At 36.7% G+C, this 23,936-nt stretch overlaps 1 protein-coding gene across 2 annotated transcripts in view; it reads right to left on the minus strand.

Annotated features, from left to right (window-relative positions):
• Window positions 1–23,936, minus strand: part of PSMD1 (proteasome 26S subunit, non-ATPase 1) — a 97,343-nt gene that overhangs the window by 18,661 nt on the left and 54,746 nt on the right. For both annotated transcript variants that reach the window (XM_014836052.3, XM_014836054.3), the window contains exons 17-18: window positions 9,938–10,052; window positions 5,138–5,254 (exon numbers count right to left, since the gene is read on the minus strand). In XM_014836052.3, the coding sequence (XP_014691538.1) occupies window positions 5,138–5,254; window positions 9,938–10,052 (232 nt within the window). The remainder of the gene's footprint in view (window positions 1–5,137; window positions 5,255–9,937; window positions 10,053–23,936) is intronic.

Consider the following 23,936-nt stretch of genomic DNA (forward strand, 5'->3'; position numbering starts at 1 on the left):
TATATATTGCTTTTATAATTAGAAAATAATATTTACAAAATATAGTTCTTATCAATATATTTGTGATTCCTTTAAAACTATTTGGGTGACAGTAAGGGAACTATTTTATGCTTCTTCCATGTCTTACAATTCTGTTTTCCCACCAGTGCTTTTCAAATGGTAGGCACCGAGGAAGAAGTCTGCTTGTTCAAGAAGCACCTGATCATGGAGCTCCCCAAATCTGCCAAAAGCAGAAAATATTGAATTTGAGTTTCCTAACATAACGACTTTATTCTTTCAGCATCTCTTCCCCTCTTCATTCGTCTTGGTCTGGGAGGCCACATTATGACATACTGCAGAATAATACAGAATCAGCCAACCCTGGTTTATAAATGCCTCTGCTCTAATAAGCTGTTTGGGTAAGTTACTTAGCTTTTCCGAGTCTCAGTTTCCTCATCTCTACAGGGTATATTATAGCACCTACCTTACATGGCTGTTGTAAGGATTAGATGTGGTAATATATATGTAATGGCATTTTATAGTTCTCTAAGTGTGGCTGTCTTCCCTTACTGGGGCAGAATTCTACTAGTCCTCCTTGACTATTATCTCTGCAACCTAAACACTGCTAACAAAATGATAGTCCTTAACCATGGTTCTCATGTTTTATTCATAGGCAGCAAGAGAATATGACAGGACAAACAGTGAATTAACTCTGCCACTACCCTGATATGACCATTATTAAGCCATTTATTTCTCTAATTATAAAACCCAACATGATTAGAGCACCACCAAATTCTCTTCTAGTTTTAAAAATCCTAAGGTTTGATGCTTTTACTCTGGTTCAACAGGTCAAATTCCTTTGATTCTGAACTTATTTTAGATGAACACTTACATTACCTTATATAGGATGGAAATTTTATGTGCTAAAGGTTTGTGAAATATTTCATGAACTTATAAAAAGAAACACTGTACAAAGCACTGTATGTACATTATAAGGAAGAATTTAAATATAAAATTGTACCCCAAACAACTGGAAAACATTCAGTGAAATTGGAAGATGGATTAAAAAAAATCAACGCAAATATATAACGGGCTTATCCAATAAATATTAAGTAGATTACTTTAAAAAGCTAGCTTTAATCATTTAAAAATTTTTTCCCTCATATTTCATTACTTTATGTAGCAGTAACTTGATTCTCCTTATCATGATTCTTTTTAAAGAATTATTATTTTAGTAGGTAGGATGGTGTCTTCAATTTGGAAGGCGACTTTGAGATCAGCTGGTCTGTTCCCTTTATTTTACAGATGTGAAAATTGAGGTATGATAGGTGAAATGACTGGCTTGCTTGCAATCACAAATAACTAATTGCAATCATGGCTAGGATCATGATTTTATGACTCAATTACATTATTATTAACAGTATTGCTCCCCACATAAAACAAAGTAGAATTTGTAGGAAAATATCATATTGATTTCTCATTTTATATTATGATAATCTCACAGAAAAGACAATTAAATTTTAGGCAACTCTGTGATCCACATATTCTGCTGTGCCTGATTATCTAAAATCTACCTTCTCCAAATTCATGCATAACATTCATCATGTTTTTAACTCTATACCTTACACACTGCTGGAAAAAGAAACCCACTCTTAGATGTCAGAGAAAAATAAAGGATGAGGAAAAGGGAATAAAGTTCCCTGGAGTCATTTCTGTTGGTACTTCTCACCTGGTATATCTCTTCCTTTCTATTTTTTTCTATTTTCCTGGATACAGAAATGGAGCTGCATATCAGGGATTAGTTGTGGAGGTTTTTTTCTTTCATCTTTCTATGACATTATATCTGCTCTTATGACTGCAACTATGGGTCTGTAATTCCTTCCACAATATCCTTCAGGCCTGGAATTTTAGAAAGCTAACATGGTGCATACACCATATATTGTGCAATACTCCCAGTGGAGTGTGGGGGCAATATCCCATAATCAAACAAATTAGTATTTCTGAAGTAACAAAATCGTTGACTATTTACACTAAATGGGATAAATGCTATGAATGAATTCATAGGGGTTAGGCAGCCCAATGAGTCCTTAAAAACAAACAAACAAACCCTTTTAGTTTTCAGAGCTTTATGGATTTTGGATTTGCAGATAAAGGGCTATGGATTTATATAATTTCTTTGCGGCTAGGTTCCTAAATCTCTTTCTTCAGTTCTGACTTTTTTCCTATGCTCTCATCTACTTCCAACTGACTTGCTGTCATCTCAAACTCAACGTGCCTAAAATGAAAATTATCTTTATTCTTCTTTCAAGATATTCCTGTCAATGCTATCACAATTTCCCCATTATCAATATCTAAAATTATCTTTTTAGCTCCCTTCTCAATTTTATTAGTACTATTTCGTTTATGGTAGTTGCATGTAGCCTTTTCTTTGTATTACCACCGACACCATTAGAGTCCAAGTCCCTATCTTAAGGCAATAGTATGGTAATACAGATTTCTATCTACAAAAGTGTTATGCTGTAAAATATCACCTTATAATAAAAATTTCATACTTATAATTTCACCTTATAAAAGTTCAGACATCTCTCTACAGAAATATTTCTAGGTACCATGATGGCTCACAAAAAGCTGAATCTACGCAAACTGTGATTTAGTTTAGAAGTGCAAAGCTTATCAAGCTTGGCCAAATATGATCCTACTTCCAAAAGGATACCTGTCAGTGGTGGGAGAAGCTTCCCTGTAGCAGGCCTTCGGCCAGATGATATCAGGCAAAGAGCACTTGATCCTATTCTTACACTGTAATATTTTTATCTGATTCCATACATGATACTTCTTATGTACATGTTTAAATAACTGCTAAAGGTAGATTTTATTTAACATGAAAAACATAAAGAGTGGAGTTAGGTTCTTGACAGACAAATAGGTCCAAGGTCCTATAAAAGGACGTTATTCTAGTTAAATGGTTCTGAACTTCTGGTCTAAGGGTTTTCTAAATTGGGTTTGTAATCACCCAGGGGTGAATGCATGTTCCTGGGTCTATGCGAGAGAGAGTAAGCAAGAAACTGGCAGAAGAAAAGCAAAGATGTACTAGAATTACTTAAACGAAGACCACAGGGTCTAGAGCTAAGCAGTAAGACAGCATTCTGTAAAAGGATGTGATGTATGTCATGATTACATAAAAAATTTCCTTTGGAAATTTCCATTGTGAATATCACAAAATATCTGAGAAATATTCCTTCTGGATTCCTTTGAGGAGGGATTATAGTCTTGATGAAATTAACACGATCTTTGATTTTGCGGCATTTCCACTTCATTTCATAGACTGGTTTGCAACCTTGTGACTAGGACTCTGTAGCCTTGAGAAGTTACTTCTCTTCAAACTTGTTAATAGCCTTTTCTTTTTAGCGAACTGTCACACACCACCCCAAAAATACCAATATTGCCTTGTTAGCAATTATTAGATAAAAGAGAGATGATATAAACTATAGTCTATAAAGCTCTTTATCACATGCTAATGGCAGAAAATAAACTTAAAGAATTCATGAGCTAAGTAACAATTTAACTCTAAGGATTAGCATTTCCTGAAACAATATTTGAGTTTTACACTGTCATATATAATTTTGCTATTGTAGTCAGTGGGGTACACATTTAACTTTCCCCACCGAGTTTGTATTAATGGCAAAGGCTACCAGCTATAACTGCATTTCACCATTCTTAATCAATACCCAAGATCATGATACAACCTGACGGTGGAAATGTGCCTCACATACTAACATCAGCTAAGGCTGGGTTCAACAATATTTTATGGAATGATTAAAAAACTTTTTTTAATTGCTGCATTTCTTCACTTTTTCTAAATATGAAAAGATTTTATTCATTTATTAGAATAAACAGTTGAATACTTTTTCAAACTACACAGGCTGCCCTATCCCAACCCCATTCCAAGGGATTCTGCCATTGTTGGTGTAGAGCTTAGGGCTGTGAAGTCAATGAACTCCTACAGCGGAAGATGGGAAGATGCAAGATGGGAAGATGGTAAAACATTTGTTTTATTCACAATACAAGTAATATGAAAGCCACCTGTGAGGTCAAAGTGAATAAATATCTATATATTACTGTTAGAGGACGTGCTTTCCATGGCCTAAACTTCCTTTTTTATGACATTACTTAGTTGGATAACCTCCAGCTGATAAAAGCTCAGCAAAAGATCAAAAGCAGAAATAAAAGATGTAAAGCTACTCATATCATAACTGCTATATTTAAAAACAAAAACCAAAAAGAAATGTAGTCTGAGAAGTTTTTATGTTCTACAAGATATAATATGTTAAGTATTATTAAAACAGATTGAAAAATCTGATTCTGTCTTTGCAATAATCCAACATTTGGAAGTCTTAAAGATGGGCATCAGAGGGACCACTTGGAGACCTTAATGTGATCAATGGTCACTGTGCACTGACAGGTGACACATAAAGTAAGAGGCACTAGCCATTGACTCAGTCACTATTAGGGGGGTACTGGGGGAGGGAGAGCAAGGAAAGGGCAGGCAAAGCTGCACTGAGAACTGGTTATGCTCCTATCTACAGAAGGGCAAAATATGCAGGAATGTTTCTGTGGGGAGATGTGGGTCAAGGAGGAAAGAAAGCTGTACTGGAGCCATCTGGAACCCTGCCCAAGAGACTGCCCAGGAGGGCAATGACATTCTAGCAGAGAATCTGGATGCAGTAATTTCTGAACTGAGATTGTATGTACTATATAAAATGTCTGGAGGACTTTTTATTACCCCAAAATGACGGATCAAAAAAATCATAGGCCACCTGAGTTTGTATCTTGTATCAAAGAAATAAGTTATCTCACTGAATACATTTTAAAAGGACAGTAGGAGGTCAAAATTAAAGTTGATTTTTATGATTTGATCAACCCATGAGTTCTAATTTTGTGAGTATGGCTACATAGTTGAATTAACAAAGTAACCATAAATCTGTAAAACAATGCATTTTAGGAGCTTTATATATTTAAAGTTTTCCCATTCTCTTACCTCTTTACTTCCTGTGAATTCAGTGTTTACCATATTTGAGGTATAAATATCCTCAAAAGAAGATAAGTTAATAAAGAAAAGCCCAAACCAGTTCTCTTTCAGAGAATTTTTTTGTTTGCTCACCTTTGGACAAGTGATTTCAGTCTGCTGGATCATGATGAGAGCTGAAGCTATGAGAGCTCCTTGCCTCACATAGTTCACAGGGTCATTTGTCATTGGTTCTAGCAAATTAATTGCTTCCTAAAAGTATTAAAAAAAGACTTTAAATAAAGTTGATATAGCTGGATTTTCAAATTAGTTACCGCCATTCTAAGTCAATATTTTCATCTAACATCGTAATAACAAGTTAATTTAAGACTACTTGCATGCACTAGTTCAGAACTGAGTAGGCTTTAAGTTTCAATATAATTGATGGTAAATGAAAAGAAAGCTTATAGATCATGAGTGTTCCTGTCTTGAGGTAAAAGAGTTCAAAAAGAAAGCAAGAGAAAATGAGACTAGTGTTTCATAAGCTTGTATTATTTTCCAGGCCCAGCAGTGGGTATTTTATATATGTTATCCCACATAATCTTCTTAATCCTTAAAAAAAAACCAATACCACATAACAATCTTTATAAAGAAAGAAAGTGAGAGCTAAAAAGGTTAAGTAATTTGCTCAATTTTATGAAAAAGAATCCTTGGTTAAATAAGTTTGGGAGTTCTTGCATACTATATATCACCTCGTCTTGCAGATTTAAAATGTATACAGCATATCAAAGACTCTAGAAATGTACATAACAAAAGCTCCAGAAAGCCTTATTAAAGAAACCACTTGAACATTGTTTATGTTAGCATTTGTCCACTGTATTTGACCAAAAACTCTTTTGTTGTTATGCCCCACATAACTTCTATTAACACTCTGCAGGAGCTTGCTAAGTGTCACTTTATAACATCCCTTATAAGGTGCTTAGGTAGGTATAAATCTGGAGGAAGAGCAACGGGTTTACAAAATTATCAAACTTATTTTTTTAATACAGTACAGCCAGCCCTCCATATCCATGGGTTCCAAATAGGGGATTCAACCAACTGGGAATCGAAAGGCTTACAATGGTTGCGTTTGTACTAAACAAGTAGACTTGTTTTTCCTTCTCATTCCCTAAAGAATACAGTATAACAACTATTTGCATAACATTTACACTGCATTAAGTATTATAAGTAATCTAAAGATGATTTAAAGTTGGAGCTGACCCCATGGCCAAGTGGTTGAGTTCGTGCACTCCACTTCAGACGCCTGGGGTTTTGCTGGGTCAGATCCTGGGCACAGACATGGCACCGCTCATCAAGCCATGCTGAGGCGGTGTCCCACATGCCACAACTAGAGGGACCCACAACTAAAAATATACAACTATGTGCCATGGGGTTTTGGGGAGAAAAAGGAAAAATAAAATCTTTAAAGTCTAAGGGAGGATGTGTGCAGGATATATGCAAATACTATGTCATTTTATATAACAGACTTGAGCATTTGCAGATTTTGGTATCTGCGGGGGGTTCTGGAACCAAACCCTCTCCAATACTGAGGGACGACTCTCATGTCATTTCTCAAATATCCTTTGTTCCAAGGCCAAGGAAAGGAAGAATAAATTGAATCCCTTTGTGGGGAAAATTACTTCAGATTTCTTTACATGTGGATTTATTTATTTTTAAAAATCAGACCTATTAACAGAGAATACACATACCAGATGAGTGTATTCTTTCTCCTCACTTCACTGAAAAATGCAGTGACATTGTACGAAAGAGTAAGTTTTTCAAACATTACTCATATTGTCAATATTGTTTATGAAGTAGTCATGATAAAAATATAATGAAACTTTCAATTTATAAGTTAAAAGACCCTAACTTGGCCTTTGAGGCATGTGATATAACATCAAAGACATATTTTAGAATATACATGTTTCAGGTTTTTAAGAAACAAAATTAATTAAAGCATCAAACCTCAGTCAAATAGATATTGATATGCAAACCATACAAACTATTTAGAAATAAAGCAGACTTGTTTAGTATGAGTAATAAAGATTTTTCATTGAATTAAGTTGTCAGATGCTGTGTCTCAAAGAACATTTGCTCCTAGATATAATATTAAGTTTAGAATAATCTGGAAAGAAAAAAAAATCTAATTTACACTTAACTTATGAGGCTTGACATAAATGTCTACTAAAGACCTGAGGGAGAAAATACTTAGTAAAACATCCAGCTATATTCTTTCCTTCGCTTACAGGATAGATGTGTCCCAGAAAAAAAATGAAGGCCAATTTCTATAAACTGCATTTTATATACCCAATGACATTTTTAATAAAACTGAAGATAACATTTCGCATATAAGAAATTCACTCTCCAAAGAAATGAAAACATTTTAAAAAGAAGACTCTGTGAATACAGAAACCATGTCCAACTTGTTCATCATATCCTTGAGTGCTCTTCCCCCCATCATTCATTTGACTGACATTTACTGAAAGTCTACCAGGTGCCAGGTCTGACTTGGGTTCTAGCAGTGAACCTTCTGTTCTCAGGGACCCTACATTTCAGTGGAAAGGAGACAGACAATAAACAAACAGGTGCAAAAATATGTCAGGTGGTGACAACTGCTATGAAAAAAAAAATAAAGCAGGGTAAGGAGACAGAATGAGAATATATCGGAAGAAATGTCTCTCATAAATTTTTACACAATTCTTGCCACATGTACTGAAAACGCCTGTTTTAATTCCTAGCTTCAATTATGTTTTATGTGACTAGAAAAAGTTACTTGTATCCAATACTAATACCCTTTATTAGAGAAAAAGTCAAGCAAATTAAAATTTAATTCCTGGGATCAATCAATTAACTAATAACTATGTTTTATTTTAGTTTGGACAAGAGATGATAAAAAAGTGACTCCTCTCTGATGGAAAGACACTGGGATCATAACCATGTTCTTCGTCTTTCTCTGACTCTCTCTCTCTCTCTCTCTCACACACACACACACACACACACACGTACGCATGCCTGCAAGTGCGTGCTCTGTTAAAAGAAAAGTTCACCTTTTGGAGAGGTGGCCAAAGTGTGTGTGTGCTATGAAAGGCAAAATGTGATCATTATGTTATTGCTGTGAATAAATAATACTTGTTATTTAAGTAACAGTGCATTTCTTTATGAATCTCATGATGAATTATGTTTTCAAATCATCAACTTGCCTAGCCCAACTCTTTATTTTGTCACATTTGAGGTATTAACAAATATCAGATTACCTATTATGTTCATGAGGAGAAAACAGGTAAATGAGCAGTTAAGTGATTTGCTTAAAACAAAAAAGAGAATCAAACTGAGTTGATTTTGGTCTCAGACAAGAACTTTGATTTCCACAATACTAATTATGCAAATTAAACATGTAAAATGACCAGAGCAGTTAAAGAACAAAAAAATTTTATCTTCTTGACATTTGCAAACCACATATCAGATAAGGGGTTAAAATCCAAAATATACAAAGAACTCATACAGCTCAACAACAAAAAAACCAACAATCCAATTAGAAAATGGGCAAAAGATTTGAACAGAGATTTCTCCAAAGAAGATATACAGATGGCCAGGGGCTGGCCCCGTGGCCGAGTGGTTAAGTTCGCGCGCTCCGCTGCAGGCGGCCCAGTGTTTCGTTAGTTCAAATCCTGGGCGCGGACATGGCACTGCTCATCAGACCACGCTGAGGCAGCGTCCCACGTGCCACAACTGGGGGGACCCACAACGAGGAATATACAACTATGTACCGGGGGAGCTTTGGGGAGAAAAAGGAAAAAATAAAAGCTTTAAAAAAAAAAAAAAAAAAAAAAAAAAAAAAAGATATACAGATGGCCAACAGGCATATGAAAAGATGCTCAACATCATTAGCTATCAGGGAAATGCAAATCAAAACTACAGTGAGGTGTCACCTCACTCCGGTCAGAATGGCTATAATTAACAAGACAGGAAACAACAAATGTTGGAGAGGGTGTGGAGAGAAGGGAATCCTTGTTCACTGCTGGTGGCAGTGCAAACTGGTGCAGCCACTATGGAAAGCAGTTTGGAGTATCCTCAGAAAATTAAGGCTAGATCTACCATATGATCCAGCTATTCCACTGCTGGGTATTTATCCAAAGAACTTGAAAACACAAAGACATAAAGACACCTGCACCTCTATGTTCATTGCAGCATTATACACAATAGCCAAGACATGGAAGCAACCTAGGTGCCCATCAAGGGACAAATGGATAAAGAAGATGTGGTATTTATACACGATGGAATACTACTCAGCCATAAGAAATGACGAAATCCGGCCATTTGTGACAACATGGATGGACCTTGAGGGTATTATGCTGAGTGAAATAAGTCAGAGGGAGAAAGTCAAATACCATATGATCTCACTCATAAGTAGAAGATAAAAACGACAAAAAAAAACCAAACAAACACATGGCATTGGAGATTGGACTGGTGGTTACCATTGGGGAAGGGGGGAGGGCAAAAGGGGTGATTAGGGTCACATGTGAGGGGATGCACCATAATTAGTGTTTGGGTGGTGAACATGATGTAATGTATACAGAATTCGAAATATGATGTACATCCGAAAAAAATAAGAATTAAAAAAAAAAGAAAGAAAGAAAAAATTTTATCTTCTTTTTTAAAAGAAATCAATGCTTTCAAAAGGAAATTCAACAGCATTGTTTTCATTATGGCCATCCATGCAGCATGGTGGTTTGTTCCTGAATGGCTTGAGCAATCCAGCACAGTACAGTGAAGAAGTTCTGGGAAGCCTTGTGAGGCAAGTTAAGTCTCACAGATCACTCTACCCTTGTTATTTTTACAGCTGTTACATAAACTTTTCTTTGAGGGAAAACAGTCTGGTGCCAGGAAAGAACTGACCCCACTGGTTTTGGACTTTACCTTGTTTCCTGTACCAGCACAGCAGATGCCCAGGGCCATTGCAGCTCCATACCGCACGTGAGGATTGTAACTCTCCGACAACAATGAAACCACGCTGGGGCACTGTTCAGGGGTTCTGGTAAGAAACAGAGGAAGTGAAGACAGCATCATAGGTAACATATTTTAAATCAAGATGGGAGAATTTTAACCAATTATTTTTAAGTTAGGAAAAACAGAGTTATATTTAATACAGATGTTGCAGAAGTAAAAATCTCCCACAGAATTCTAATTGTTGATATTAGAAATCTATCTACAATATTCAGAGAACACATGCAAAGAAAGAGGTACGTATCAGTGATTCCTCAACGAGAGTTCTGCATTACAGCATGATCAGTCATTCCCTGGGGCCTCCTCCATAGTGGGAAATAACCATGGTGGGGGGAAGGCACACACTACTCCACATCCATTCTTATATTTCCTGCTTACCCTGTTTCGTTTCAGAAGACAAAATCATTTAGAGAGACTCTAGGATGTTTCCAAAGCTGCATGAAAGATTTAAATCTTGCAATATTACTTGGTTGAATATTAAACTGGTAAATAAGTCTTGGTAATGAGGAAATTCTGATTTTTTTTGTCTTTAGCAATTATTTTTGTGTTGATAAGCAACAGAGAAATTGTTCTTCTCTCATCCTCTTCATATTTTCAGTAAAGAAAAAAACAGGACAATCTTGACAAATGAAGTACCTGATACCTCATTTTTAAAAGACTATCCTGTTAGGGGCTGGCCCCATGGCCGAGTGGTTAAGTTTGCGCGCTCCGCTGCAGGCGGCCCAGTGTTTCGTTGGTTCAAATCCTGGGCGCGGACATGGCACTGCTCATCAAACCACACTGAGGCAGCGTCCCACATGCCACAACTAGAAGGACCCACAACGAAGAATATACAACTATGTACTGGGGGGCTTTGGGGAGAAAAAGGAAGAAAATAAAAAAATCTTAAAAAAAAAAAAAAAGACTATCCTGTTACAGTGGTTACCCTCGAGGGGCAGCAGGATAGGGGTAGTAACTAGAAGAGGGTGTAAGGGGAGTTTCTGGAAGGCTGCTAATGATCTTGAACTGGGCGTGGGTTACACAGGTGTGTTCAGTTGTGAAAATTCATCAAGTTGTAGGCTAATGACTGTGCATATTTTTCAATGTACATTACATTTCAATAAAAACTTTTAAAAAAAGACTACATATATTACATTTTAAAGTCGTGGGTTTTTAAAAATATCCCGATGTAAATGAAAGCAGTTATTATCTACAGATCAATTCAAATCTTTAATTTTATGTTGGAATTGTCTTCTAGCCTCAAACTCCAGTGAGTGGTAAATTCAAATTTCAAATGGAGTAGAGACAAGTTTAAGAAAACTGGAAAAGTGGAATTTTGCTACAAGGGAAGGTTGGATTCTTTCGCCTCCATCGCTCTTTCTTGAAAAGGTTCTCAGTTTGACTAAGCTTCCTAGTATGAATAATTTGGACATAATACTGAAGGCAACAAGATGGAAAAATAGTCTGATATTGTGGAAAAAAGTAATGTACTAGGAAACAGAAGATCTGGATTCTATTCTTAGCTTTGCTAATTTCTTTCTTTCTTTCTTTTTTATTTTGTTGAGGAAGATTCGCCCTGAGCTAACATCTATGCCAATCTTCCTCTATTTTGTATGTGGGTCACCACCACAGCATAGCTGATGAGTGGTGTGGGTCCACAGCCAGGATCCAAACCTGTGAACCTGGGCCCATTTGAAGTGGAGAGCACTGAACTTAACCACTAGGCCACGGAGCTGGCCCCTGCTAATTTCTTAGTACAAGACATTAGGCAAGTCACTTGAATTTTCTTTTCTGTAATTAGACTATTTTGCAGGAGTAATATAAAAAACAAATGAGCAAATAACTGAAAATATGGTAACAACATACATGCTTTCAGTTAATGCACAATGATAAATAACATTAAGTTATATAAGAGGGGGCCGGCCCTGTGGCCAAATGGTTAAGTTTGTACACTCCTCTTCAGTGGCCCAGGGTTTTGCTGGTTCAGATCCTGGGCTTGGACATGGCACTGCTCATCAAGCCATGCTGAGGTGGCGTCCCACATGCCACAACTAGAAGGACCCACTACTAAAAATATACAACTAATGTACTGGGGGGCTTTGGGGAGAAGAAGGAAAAATAAAATCTTAAAAAAAAAAAGTTGTGTAAGAGAAACCAAAAACCTGTGATGTAGTTCCTGTTTGATCTCTATAAATAGCTGGGATAATTCAGACAAGGTTCAATTAATCAAACACTCTGGGGTCCATTTCCACAGCTGAAAAAAGGAGGAATGAGACCAGAAGTTCCCTAAAGTCTATTCTACTTATCAATTCTACGGCTTTTAAAAATGAACCAGTCATCAATGGTCTCAAATCAATGTTCATTATTACAGGACATTTCTTCAATGAGAAGTATTCCTATGGAATTTAAGGTGATATTACACCTAAGAGATTATTGGAGAGTTAGTCTGCAACTTACAGTTGACAGTACCATCATTTAACTTTTATTTTTCAGTCCTATTAGGCTGAGAATTTAAAGCTCTGTCCATAATTTGCTACCCAATTCCTCTGAGAAACTCAAGCATTTTGTCACCTAATTAATAACAAATAAAACCACTCAAGACTGTACATGTCTCAAGAGCCAAGCGCTGAGACTGTCTTCTGTATTTTTTATTTCCAATCAATTATTAGCACAGTGTTAGGTACTAAAGATAAAATAATTTTTATTACTTAGTAAATCTCAGAGGGAGCCAAACTAAATTTATATTTAGAGACTTAACCAACAAGTATTTTCTACTAGGTTCGAGGCCTAATGGTTAACCATTGGGAAAAATATCAAGCCCTTCCCTGTTCCCCTTTCCCCTTAAATTTATAATTCAGTTAGAAAATCAAAAACAGGGAGAGTTAGCAAGTACCTGTGACTATTACTTCATAAGGGCTAAGTGAGTGTCTTTTAATTTTATGTGCTTTGAAGTTCTCAGTAAGGAGATCAAATAGAGGGCTAGGGAAGGACCATTTTAAAAACGAAACACACACTGAACAAGGTAACTAAGTTCTGATGTGTTGTTTCAATATAATTCCTTGGCTGGTAGCTAACAGGCACCTTGCCCACATTACTATTTGTACAAATCATCAACAGAGCAGGAATTGTGCAAGGGCATATGCACAAGTCACTGCCATATCATCCGACCATAAACTGCACATGTGAATTCCTTTCTTTCGACAAACTGGCTATTAGCTATTCTTCATTTATTGAATATTTTGTGCAACCTCAACAGTAAATCATGTTAATAAATCAAGATGCTTTTAAGAATATGGTGTCTTTTTTCTAATCTATCTTCATTAGAGAAGGAAAAATACAGCAATATGTATATACAGGCAGAAACACTGTTCTAAGCACATGGAGTCCATCACAGTGGGATGGCCATAAACTTTGGGGTAGTCCCTTGGCAGAATTATGAATTTATAATTCTCATTAGGTAAGTGCCACAGCAGTAACATAATGACACAGGAATTAAGACTATATGCTGTTTAATTCTCTTGTAGTCCCTACCAACAAGCTCCATACAGAAAGGAATAAAGGGAATCCTCCTAAAGTGCGTGTCCTCCCACCAAGACCACTCATCCACACACCCAGGAAATTCAGATCTTTAATCATTCTATTCCCTCACTCCTCATATCTAATCTGCCACCAAGTCAAAAGAAATCCTTAAATCTTGTTTTTGTTTCCATTGCCTGTTTCAGGCCCTGATGATCTCTCACTGGAAATAATACAGTGATTCCATAAATGATCTCTCTGCCTCCTTTTCTTCTCGTCTTCAGTTTGCTGTGGTAGAGAGAACATGGGATGGAATCAGAAAGACCTGGATTCCAACTGTGGTGCAGCCATTTATTAATAGAGTGACAATCACTAAATCTCTCCAAGCCTTAATTGCTTTATCCATAAAACAGTATCTGCTCCACTTTATTCACGCTGGGGAGAGTTGGTGGTGTGGTAGAGTAGAATACTATACTAGAATCACTGAAATCCAGATACATAACTAGAAATTGCCTTTGGATCAGAACCAGGAATTTGGCTACTAGTATGCTGTAGTTTGGGGTTTTTTTTTAAAAAAACAGGTAAGGTAACTCTTGCCCCAAAGGTCATTCAAAACAATATAAAGCAAGTTGGATATTAAACCTAGAAAGCTGGTTATATTAACAGTTCTGATCTCCAGATTTCCTAATTTTTTAGGGAATTAATGGCACACAGAACACTTATTCACTTGCCCCTCAGCTGCAGCAAGGGGAGGAGATTCCAGGGAAAACTGACTCATAGCAAAGAATTTATCCTAAATGTATCTTAAAACTTCATTTACTTGTATGAGCCCTATTTGTTGAAAAAAGTATTTTATTTAGAATAGGACATTAACAATTTCGTGAAGTTTAGAAAAAACTGTGCCTGGGAACATAAATACTGGGAGCCTAATGCAGAGCTTTACCTAGTTGATTACCATGAAGACTGACTCGGGTTGTGAGGCCTATAAACTCAAAGCACATAAACAATTCTTATAAGTTTCTCAATCTAATAACAGTTCCAACTCTCACATTCTTCAGAAAAGTGTTAAGACAAGGAATAACAAATTCTTTAATAAATTAGCTTAGACATTCAATCTCTACAAGATTATAATAAAACCATAATATTCTATGTTTACTCCTGTTTTTCAGCAGGCAGCTCTAAAAGGACACAAGAATCTTTCTAAGTAATGATGGGAATGCCAACATTCACTGAGAGCATAACTTCTGCACACTAATCTTTATCCAAACATATATACATACATAGTGTGCATATATATATAAATAAAACATTTTTAAAATAACAGTTAATAAATGATAAAATGATATCATTTTGCAACTTGGAATGAATTCATGGACCTCAGCATAACTATCATGAATAGAGAAATAACTGAACCTTATGTGTACTGCCAGCTCTGCCTCCAAAAAAAAAAAAAGAGAGAGAGAGAGAAGAGAGAAAAAATTGAACATGAATGTGACCAAGCCTCTGGATTCAACTATCAATTTACAGGAAATATAAAAGACCAAAAAACTGCATTCTATTACACATAGGGATGCAATCAGCAAAATCCATACTGGGGGAAACTTGACAGTATTAACGACCTGGCTCCTTCAACAAATAAACTGCAAGGAATAAAAAAAAAAAGAGAGAGATGCCAGGCAAGAGAGAACCTACAAAGAGAGAACCTACAAATTAAAAGAAAATACACCAAATCTTTAATAATAGTCCATTAAGCTTTCTTCCAGTTTTTTAAGATAATTCTGACACTCCTTAAATCTTAGCTTTTCTATATAAACATTTCTCTCTCTCTCTCTCTCTCTTAGATAATGTCACAAAATAATTCCTGTAGCTTGGATCAGTATTTATAACCAAGTATTTAAATGACTAATCCCTGATCAGCAATAAGTGCTCATCTCTATGTCTCCATGAACATATTTAGAAAAACAAACGTCTAAAAATGGTCAAGTCACATGAAAAAAAGTGGATTTCGTTTTATTGGGTGGGGGGAAGTAGAGAGGAAGGAATTCACTATGTGGGAAACCATTTTATTAGCACAGAATGTGTTACCTTTGATTTAGCTTTTTCACATATTTATGTTTTGATATCTTGTATATTTACTCAGATAATTACAAATCTGCTAGCTGCATTTGTTTTCAACAATGGGGCTATAAGTTGTGGGAATTTTGACTTTTCTTTTTTGTAAATTTTAATTTTTTTGGTGATGAAGATTGGCCCTGCTAATATCTGTTGCCCATCTTCCTCTTTTTTGTGTGTGTGCTTAAGGAAGACCGTCCCTGAGCTAACATCTGTGCCAATCTTCCTCTATTTTATATGTGGGACACTGCCACAGCATGGCTTGATGAATGGTGTGTAGGTCCACACCCAGGATCTGAACCTGCAAATCCCAGGTCACCAAAGCAGAGCGTGGAGTTAACCACCATGCCACCGGACTGGTCCTTCTGCAACTTTTCTTGCTCTCCTTTATTTTATTTTTTGGCTAGTTTATAAAAATAATACATAAAAAAAGAATACTCTTAGAGGTTAACAGGGGGACAGATTTTTTTTTGAATTTTGTTTTCATGACAAAATAAAAGAGATGCATAAAATATTCATTATCATGAAAATAACTGAAAGAAAACAGTTTTGTTTTCCAAACATACTTTTGTCCCATGAAACTCTATATCCAAAGCTACTGTTATTTGTAGGTTTTTAGTTTATCAGTTTAATATTTAGTGAATATCTGTCTACTACATGTAAAGTACCATAAGGAAAACAAAAAAACCACACAGATCCTGCCCTAAACGCTACATACTTAGTCCTCCCTTTAATCATTCTATCATCTCACTGGACTTCAGAAAACTAGAAACTAGTATAGTTTCAGACAAGCTTTTGTTGTATTTCCAAACAGATTAATTTCTTTCAGGTGCTGACAAAATGAGGTGAAAATATCCCAAAGAGGTGAGAAGAAAGTAGATTCATAAGAATTATACAAAGAAATTGCTATCACCAAAATACAAAATATGGCTGTTAAAATCTCAGATTGCATTCCGGGACCTAGAGAAATCTGAAATATTCAAGTTTATAGCATTATTAGCACATCCTTCACCCCTTATAAATTAGCAAACCAAGAAAAATTTTGCAGTGTGAGTGGGCTGTCATCAACTGGTAGCTGATTAAAGATTTTACTGGTATTTCCTTGATTTTATAAAAATGAGCACAAGTATATTTTGATTCTCAGAAAGTTTAATTCATTTCTGATATTTAAATAAGGTCCTGATGATAAAAGTCCACTTCTAATAGCTTATATAGTGGTTACTGATGAATTGTAGAGTTAAACAAATCTACACCAAAGATATTTAGGTACTTTATGATCATGAACTATAATTCCAGGTATAAAAATTCTTTTGATTAAAGGACATTGTCATTTCATGACATCAATTCACACGAAATTGTAGTTCTGTGTTTCAATCTGCTTGGCAGTTCCCTGGAGGACCAGTGCAATATAGCCTGTCCTCGTTTCATCCAGGGCTGGAGCAACTTCCCAGGGGACATTTGCTGAAACCATCTGAAACCAAAAATACTGGCCATAGCAGCCTGGGGCAAGGGATAACAGTCTAGACAGGCAATAAACAGACTGAAAAGCCTGGAAAGGAAGAGGCTGGAAAGGGAGATATATGGGGCAACAAGGGCTTTTAAAAGTTCCCAGGGATGGCAGGGGAATTGAGAAGACCACATGCATGCTCAGGGTTGGACGCAGGCTCAGGAAAGGCCTGAGAAGACCCTAAGCTTTCACCTCAGGTTTTGCACAAGCAGGAAGCAAAGGCTAAGGCAGAGCAGTAAACAACCTGGCTGAGCACTGGAGCTCCCCAACACAGCCAATCTCCACAGACTGGGAGAGTATTTTTTCTTTCTTTTTTCTTTTCTTTTCTTGGCTCCAGGCATTTAAGGAAACTCTGTCAAAACACTAGGTGACTACTAAGCTAATGGGACAGAGACTTCAGTGGCCATACATGAGAAAGAATACAGACTTATAAAACTACTTCAGAAAAGTCACTGAACAAACAACAACAATCCACAATAAGCAGCAATAATAAACCCTTGGAAGGGGGGAGAATCTGATTTCCTGAGTTGCCACTCTATAATATTCAAAATGTCCAGTTTTCAACAAAAAATTATGAGGCATGCAAAGAACTTAGAAAGTACAGCCCATTCACAGGAAAAAAAGAAATTAATAGAAACAGTCCCTTTGGGAGCCTAGGGACTGGACTTTAAAAAAAACTGTCTTTGAAATATACTCAAAGAGCTAAAGGAAACCATGAGCAAATAACTAAAGGAAATAGGAGAACAATGTATTACCAAATCAAGAACATCAATAAGGAAGTAAAAATTATAAAAATAAACCAAATAGAAATTCTGGAACTGAAAAGTACAATAAATAAAATGAAAAATTCACTGAAAGGGGTTCAACAGCAGAACTGAGCAAGCAGAAGAAAGAATCAAGTTAGGTTAATTGACAATATTAAGTTAGGTTAACTGAGATTAAAGTTAGGTTAACTGAGATTATCCAGTCTGAGGAGCAGAAAGAGAAAAGAATGAAGAAAAATGAACACAGCCTAAGAGACCTGGGGGACACCATCAAACATACCAACATATACACAATGGGAGTCCCAGGAGGAGAGGAAAGGGAGAGAGGGGCAGAAAAAAATTTGAAAATATAATGGCCAAAAACTTCCTAAATTTTGATCAAAGACTAGAAACTTAAACTCCAAGTAGAATAAAATTAAAGAGATCAGTGAACGAAAAAGACAAAGACTACAATCTAGTAGGAGACAGGTAACAAACAATAAATGATAAAGTAAGTAAAAAGGTAAAGTACCAAGGAGAACAAAAACAGTAAATCAAGATAAGGGGTATTGGAAGAACCAAGAGAGGAGGGCATCTAGCAGTATTAACTAGGGTAGTCAGGTTAGGCTTCAATGACAACAATGATAACACCTTATTCCCAGAGACAGGAAGGCAGTGAGGAAGCAAGCCAAGTGGTTAGCTGGAGGAGGAGTGTATTAGGTAGAGGAAACAACTCATGCAAAGACCCTACGGTGGAACAATGCCTGGCATGTTTGAGGAGCAGCAAGGAGACCAACGGTTTGAGGGTAATGAAGAAGGGAAAGAGTAGCTGAAAACAGGCCAGAGCATGCAGGGCTTTATAGGAACTTTGGCTTTTACTATGAGTGAAATGAAGGGCCATCAGAAGATTCTGAGCAAAGGAATGACATGATTTGACTTATTTAAAAAGAATCATTTTGATTATTCTATTGAGAAGAGCGTGCAAAGGTAGAAGAAAGAGGGCCAGTTAAGAAGTGATGGTGACTCAGATAAAGTGACAGTAGTGGATGTGGGGGAAAAAGGTTTGAATTTGGTATATACACTGAAGGTAGGACCAACGAGATTTCCTGATGGATAAAATGTAGGACGTTAGAGAAAGACGGGAAGGACGCAACTGCCTTTAACTGAGATTAAGAAACCAATAGAGCAGATCTGGAGGAAATGAGCAGAAGTTCCGTTTTGGACATTTTGAGTTTGAGATGTTTTTATCTAAGGGAAATATCAAGTCGGTAACTGATCATAAGAGTCTGGAGTTTGAAGGAAAGGTCTAGGATACAGATATAAATTTGAGTGTTTCAATACTGTCATGCATTGCTTAACGACAGAGATATGTTCTGAGAAATGAGTTGTTAGGTGATTTTGTCATTGTGCAAACATGACAGAGGGTACTTACACAAACACAGATGGTACTACACACCTAGGCTATATGATACTAATCTAATGGGACCACCACTTATACCTGGTCTGTTGCTGGCTGAAACACTGTTAGGCAGTGAGTGCATGACTGTATATAGATAATGTTTAAAGCCATAAATGTGTATGAGATCAAGTGAAGAGAGGGTGGAGAAGAGATCCAGAAATGAGTCCCAGAGGAGCCCTAATTTTAGGAGGTTGAGGAGATGAAACAGAACAAGTAAAGGAGACTAAGAAGGAACAGTATGTGAGGTAGGAGAGAATCCAATAGAGTGAGGTCTAGTGGAAGCCAAGTGAAGAAACTATTTTAAGGAAAGGGAAATGATCAACTGGGTCAAATGCTGCTGTGAAGTAGATAGAGTAGGTTATATCACCTTCTTTTTATAAATGCAGAAATTAAAGCTCAGAGAAAGTGGTTTGTCTAAGGTCTCCTAACCCTTAGGTCTCGCTTCCTGGTCACAGAACCACAAACATTAAGCTGGAAACAGAGTTTCAGGAGCTTTCTTCAACAAGTTGATGGAAGCCAGGAGAGTAAATGGAGGAAGAAAATGAAAAGGAAGATAAAGTCAATAGATTCTAGGGAAAATCTGCAGATAAAGAGGGTAGAATAAGAGTAAGAAAAGATTCCATAAGAAAGAAAAAGAACCAGCATGGGGTGTTGCTGAAGCCAAGAAAAGATAGAAGTTTTAAGGAGAAATTCTTAGTCAACATGCCAAACATTGCACAAATCAACAACTGGTGTTAACCAGTGACTTTCTAAGAGTTGTTTTAGTAGAATGTTAGGGAGAAAAATCTGATTATAAGGGTTATAGACTGGGCGGGTGATAAGAAGAGAAAAAGTAGGTACTTCTTTAAAGAAGTTTGATGATGAAAGAAAGAGACTTAAGGGATAAGGAACGGTGTTACTTTTTTATGAACTGGAAACCTGAGCATGTCTGCAAGAAAGAAGTTAGTGCTGAGGAATTAAATATTCAAGGCACGGATTCTCTGTGCAAAAAATGTTTTATTCAGCAAGACTGCAAAGAATAGGGGCCGGCCCCGTAGCCAAGGGGTTAAGTTCTCGCGCTCTGCTTCGGTGGTCCAGGGTTTCACCGGTACGGATCCTGGGCGCGGACATGGCACCACTCATCAGGCCATGCTGAGGCAGTATCCCACATGCCACAACTAGAAGAACCCACAACTAAAAGTATACAACTATATCTTGGGGGGATTTGGGGAGAAAAAGCAAAAAAAAAAAAAAAAAAAAGACTGCAAAGAATATAATAAAGAGATAAAGAGTTGGGATCAAGAACTTAAATGGAAATTAGCTGTGGAAAGGAGGAATGACAACATGATCCCAAAGAAGGATAGCATGGATGAAAAGAACAATAATTTGAGAGGGTGAAAGAGGTTTCAGATTGGTGTGTCATTAAAATCAGAGGTAAATTTAGTGAGTGAAGGAGTAGAAGAACAGATAAAGCTTAGAATAGCTATTCTTATGGTTTTAGCTCTTTCACTCATCTCGTCAAAGAGAACAAGAAAGAAATTAAAAAAAAAAAAGGAGGGGCCGGCCCCGTGGCCAAGTAGTTAAGCTCGCCCGCTCCACTTCGGCGGCCCAGGGTTTCACTGGTTCGGATCCTGGGCACAGACATGGCACCGCTCATCAGGCCACGGTGAGGCGGCATCCCACATGCCACAGCTAGAAGGACCCACAACTAGACAAATATATATATACACACACACACACACACACACAGAGCTATGTACCGGGGGGGCTTTGGGGAGAAAAACGAAAAATAAAATCTTAAAAAATAAATAAATAAATACAGCCAAGAAATATTTGAGCTGTGCTGTGGGCCTCGTTGAAATAAGCTAGTCTTAGTTCTACCATGTCTGTATTATAATTATCAATACACTTGCTTGCACCCCCCCCAGAGGACTGTAAATTACACAGGGGTAGAAAATGCTTATCTTGTTCATCCGCTATATCTCCACCAGCAAAAGAAACTCAATGAATACTTCACAAATGAATGAATATGTAATGGACACAATCTACATATTGTTAAAAATTCCTTAATGGTTAGTGTTTGATAGGTATTATGACTGAGAGGTAAAAAAAAAAAATGTCCTTGGCTGATATTTAAGTTGTCTCCTTAGACCTATAAAAGATATTAGACTGCCCTTTTAAGTCAAGGATAAAATCTGTTCAATAAATTAAAAAGGCATCAAGGATAAAATTCAGTCTTTTAGGAAAAATGCACCATTTAGGGTTTTTAGTTATGGTCAGATTAGAGTCTAAGTCTGACCTTTAAGCTACTTCAGAAAGAATTAATTTAACTGGAGTTCTCAGTAAAGGAGATATTCTACACAAATGAAGTTTCCAGATATTTGAAATCTCATTCTACTATTAAGAATCATACTTTTATATTTCTTTTCATTTGGGATGGAAACCTTTCAAAAAATGCATTTCATGAATTCCTGCCATCTCAAACAGAGCTGAATAAAGATGACTGAACCTTTTCTTAAATATGTGGAAGTCGTCACTCTGATATCAATTATTATACCACACAAAGTTGTCGAGGGCTGAGTTATATGAGAGCTACAAGCCTCTATTCTGAGTAGACCTACATGCCTATACTACTTAATTCCTGTTTCTTCACTTGACCCTGTTTGCTATTACCAAAGTGCTTGTCCACCTTTTAATGTGTTATTCCACACCGGAGTAAGCAGGGAAACATGTTTGTTAAAACTGTCTTAAGAGTGAATTTGTCACTGAACATTCTTTTGTACTATTTACATCAGCAGCATGCACAGAGGCTGTTTTCATTAAAGAGGGGGAGAGTGCAGTTCTTATGAGTGCGTGCGTGCGTAAAGCAAAGAGACTTGGAGTGGGGACTTAACAGGCTGCCTTCTGCCCACCATGGATGAGGGTTCAGAGCACGGATTTAGCTATCTGCCAGCTGAGAGATTTGCCTACCCTTTTATTTATTTGTTTATTATTATTTTGCTTTCTTTATGATTCTCAGCTTGCTTCTAATAACTCAAGGTTGCCAAATAAGTAGTTGTTTTAACTAGTTACGTTCCTTAGCTATTAAACTAATTTAAAAATACAAAAATAAAAATAATCCAAGTACCAATTTTAACTACTTTTACTTAAGGTTTAAAGAAAAAAAGTGAGTGAATGCGGATGAGAAGGGTTAGTGTTGGCAAAGTGTTATAATAATAATAATGACTGGTATTTTTATAATATATTCAATGAATATTTCAAAAAATTTTACCTAGGGGTTGGCCCAGTGGCGTAGTGGTTAAGTTTGCACACTCCGCTTTGGTGGCCCGGGTGTTTCACAGGTTTAGATCCCAGGCGCGGACCCAGCACTGCTTGTCAAGCCACACTGTGGCAGCAATCCACATAAAATAGAGGAAGACTGGCACAGATGTTAGCTCAGTGACAATCTTTCTCAAGCAAAAAGAGGAAGACTGGGGGCTGGCCCCGTGGCCGAGCGGTTAAGTTCGTGTGCTCCGCTGCAGGCGGCCCAGTGTTTCGTTGGTTCAAATCCTGGGCGCGGACACGACACTGCTCATCAAACCATGCTGAGGCAGCGTCCCACATGCCACAACTAGATGGACACACAACGAAGAATATACAACTATGTCCCGGGGGGCTTTGGGGAGAAAAAGGAAAAAATAAAATCTTTAAAAAAAAAAAAAAAGAGGAAGACTGGCAACAGACGTTAGCTCAAGGTCAATCTTCTTCACACACACACATACACACACGCACACACAAATTTTATCTATAAACACAAATCAATGAAAGTTTAGCTCATTCAAGTCTTTTCACTGAATGATGCTATTTTCAATCTGACATTGTTTTGCAGACCCCTATCTGACTGCATAAGCACAGATGCCAAATTCTGATTCAGAGTAAAGCTGTATTTTAAAATATTTCCATATTTCTGAAGAGAAATTCTGGCACATTAAAATCCATCTTGGATTGCTCTTGAGTATTTTTTTATTTTTTCACCAAAAATTCCTAGAAAACATTTTTTCTAGAATACTGCGTTTTCAATTTAAAAAAGCAGCAAATATTGAATAAAATATTAAGTGCTCAGTAGAACTGAAATGAACGAAGTATTTTCCAATAACTTTCATACAAGCTAAGGAATATAAATTTAAAACAGAAAAAGGGCACAAATGCTATCGCTGATCTAGAAGTAATTAAATAACCTTAAAATATGAGTGATCTAAGATGATCTTTTCAAAAAGAAACCTTGAGAATGCTGAACTTTTAATACTAAGGTGGTCTTACAGTTTAGAGAAAACTTAGCACAGCTGTTAAGATTTTTACATGAATTTTCTGAAATAAAGCAGAAATATATTTTCATTACATATATATCATGTATTTTCCCCAATATATCTGTGGGGAAAAAAAGTGCCAATGAACCAACTCTCAAATCCAGAGGCCATCTGTTTAAAAATGAGCAATGAAAAAGTTTCTGCTAAAACCTATGTATACATGTAGAATTCAGACCTTTCTATATAAGGTTGCAACCAGAGCAAATTAATTTTGTTCCACGGCAAAGGCATAAAATCTGGATAAGAATCTTGTTTCACTGCTAGAAATTAG

This window comes from Equus asinus, chromosome 19, assembly GCF_041296235.1.
Source record: "Equus asinus isolate D_3611 breed Donkey chromosome 19, EquAss-T2T_v2, whole genome shotgun sequence".
In the NCBI taxonomy this organism is placed as follows: domain Eukaryota; kingdom Metazoa; phylum Chordata; class Mammalia; order Perissodactyla; family Equidae; genus Equus; species Equus asinus.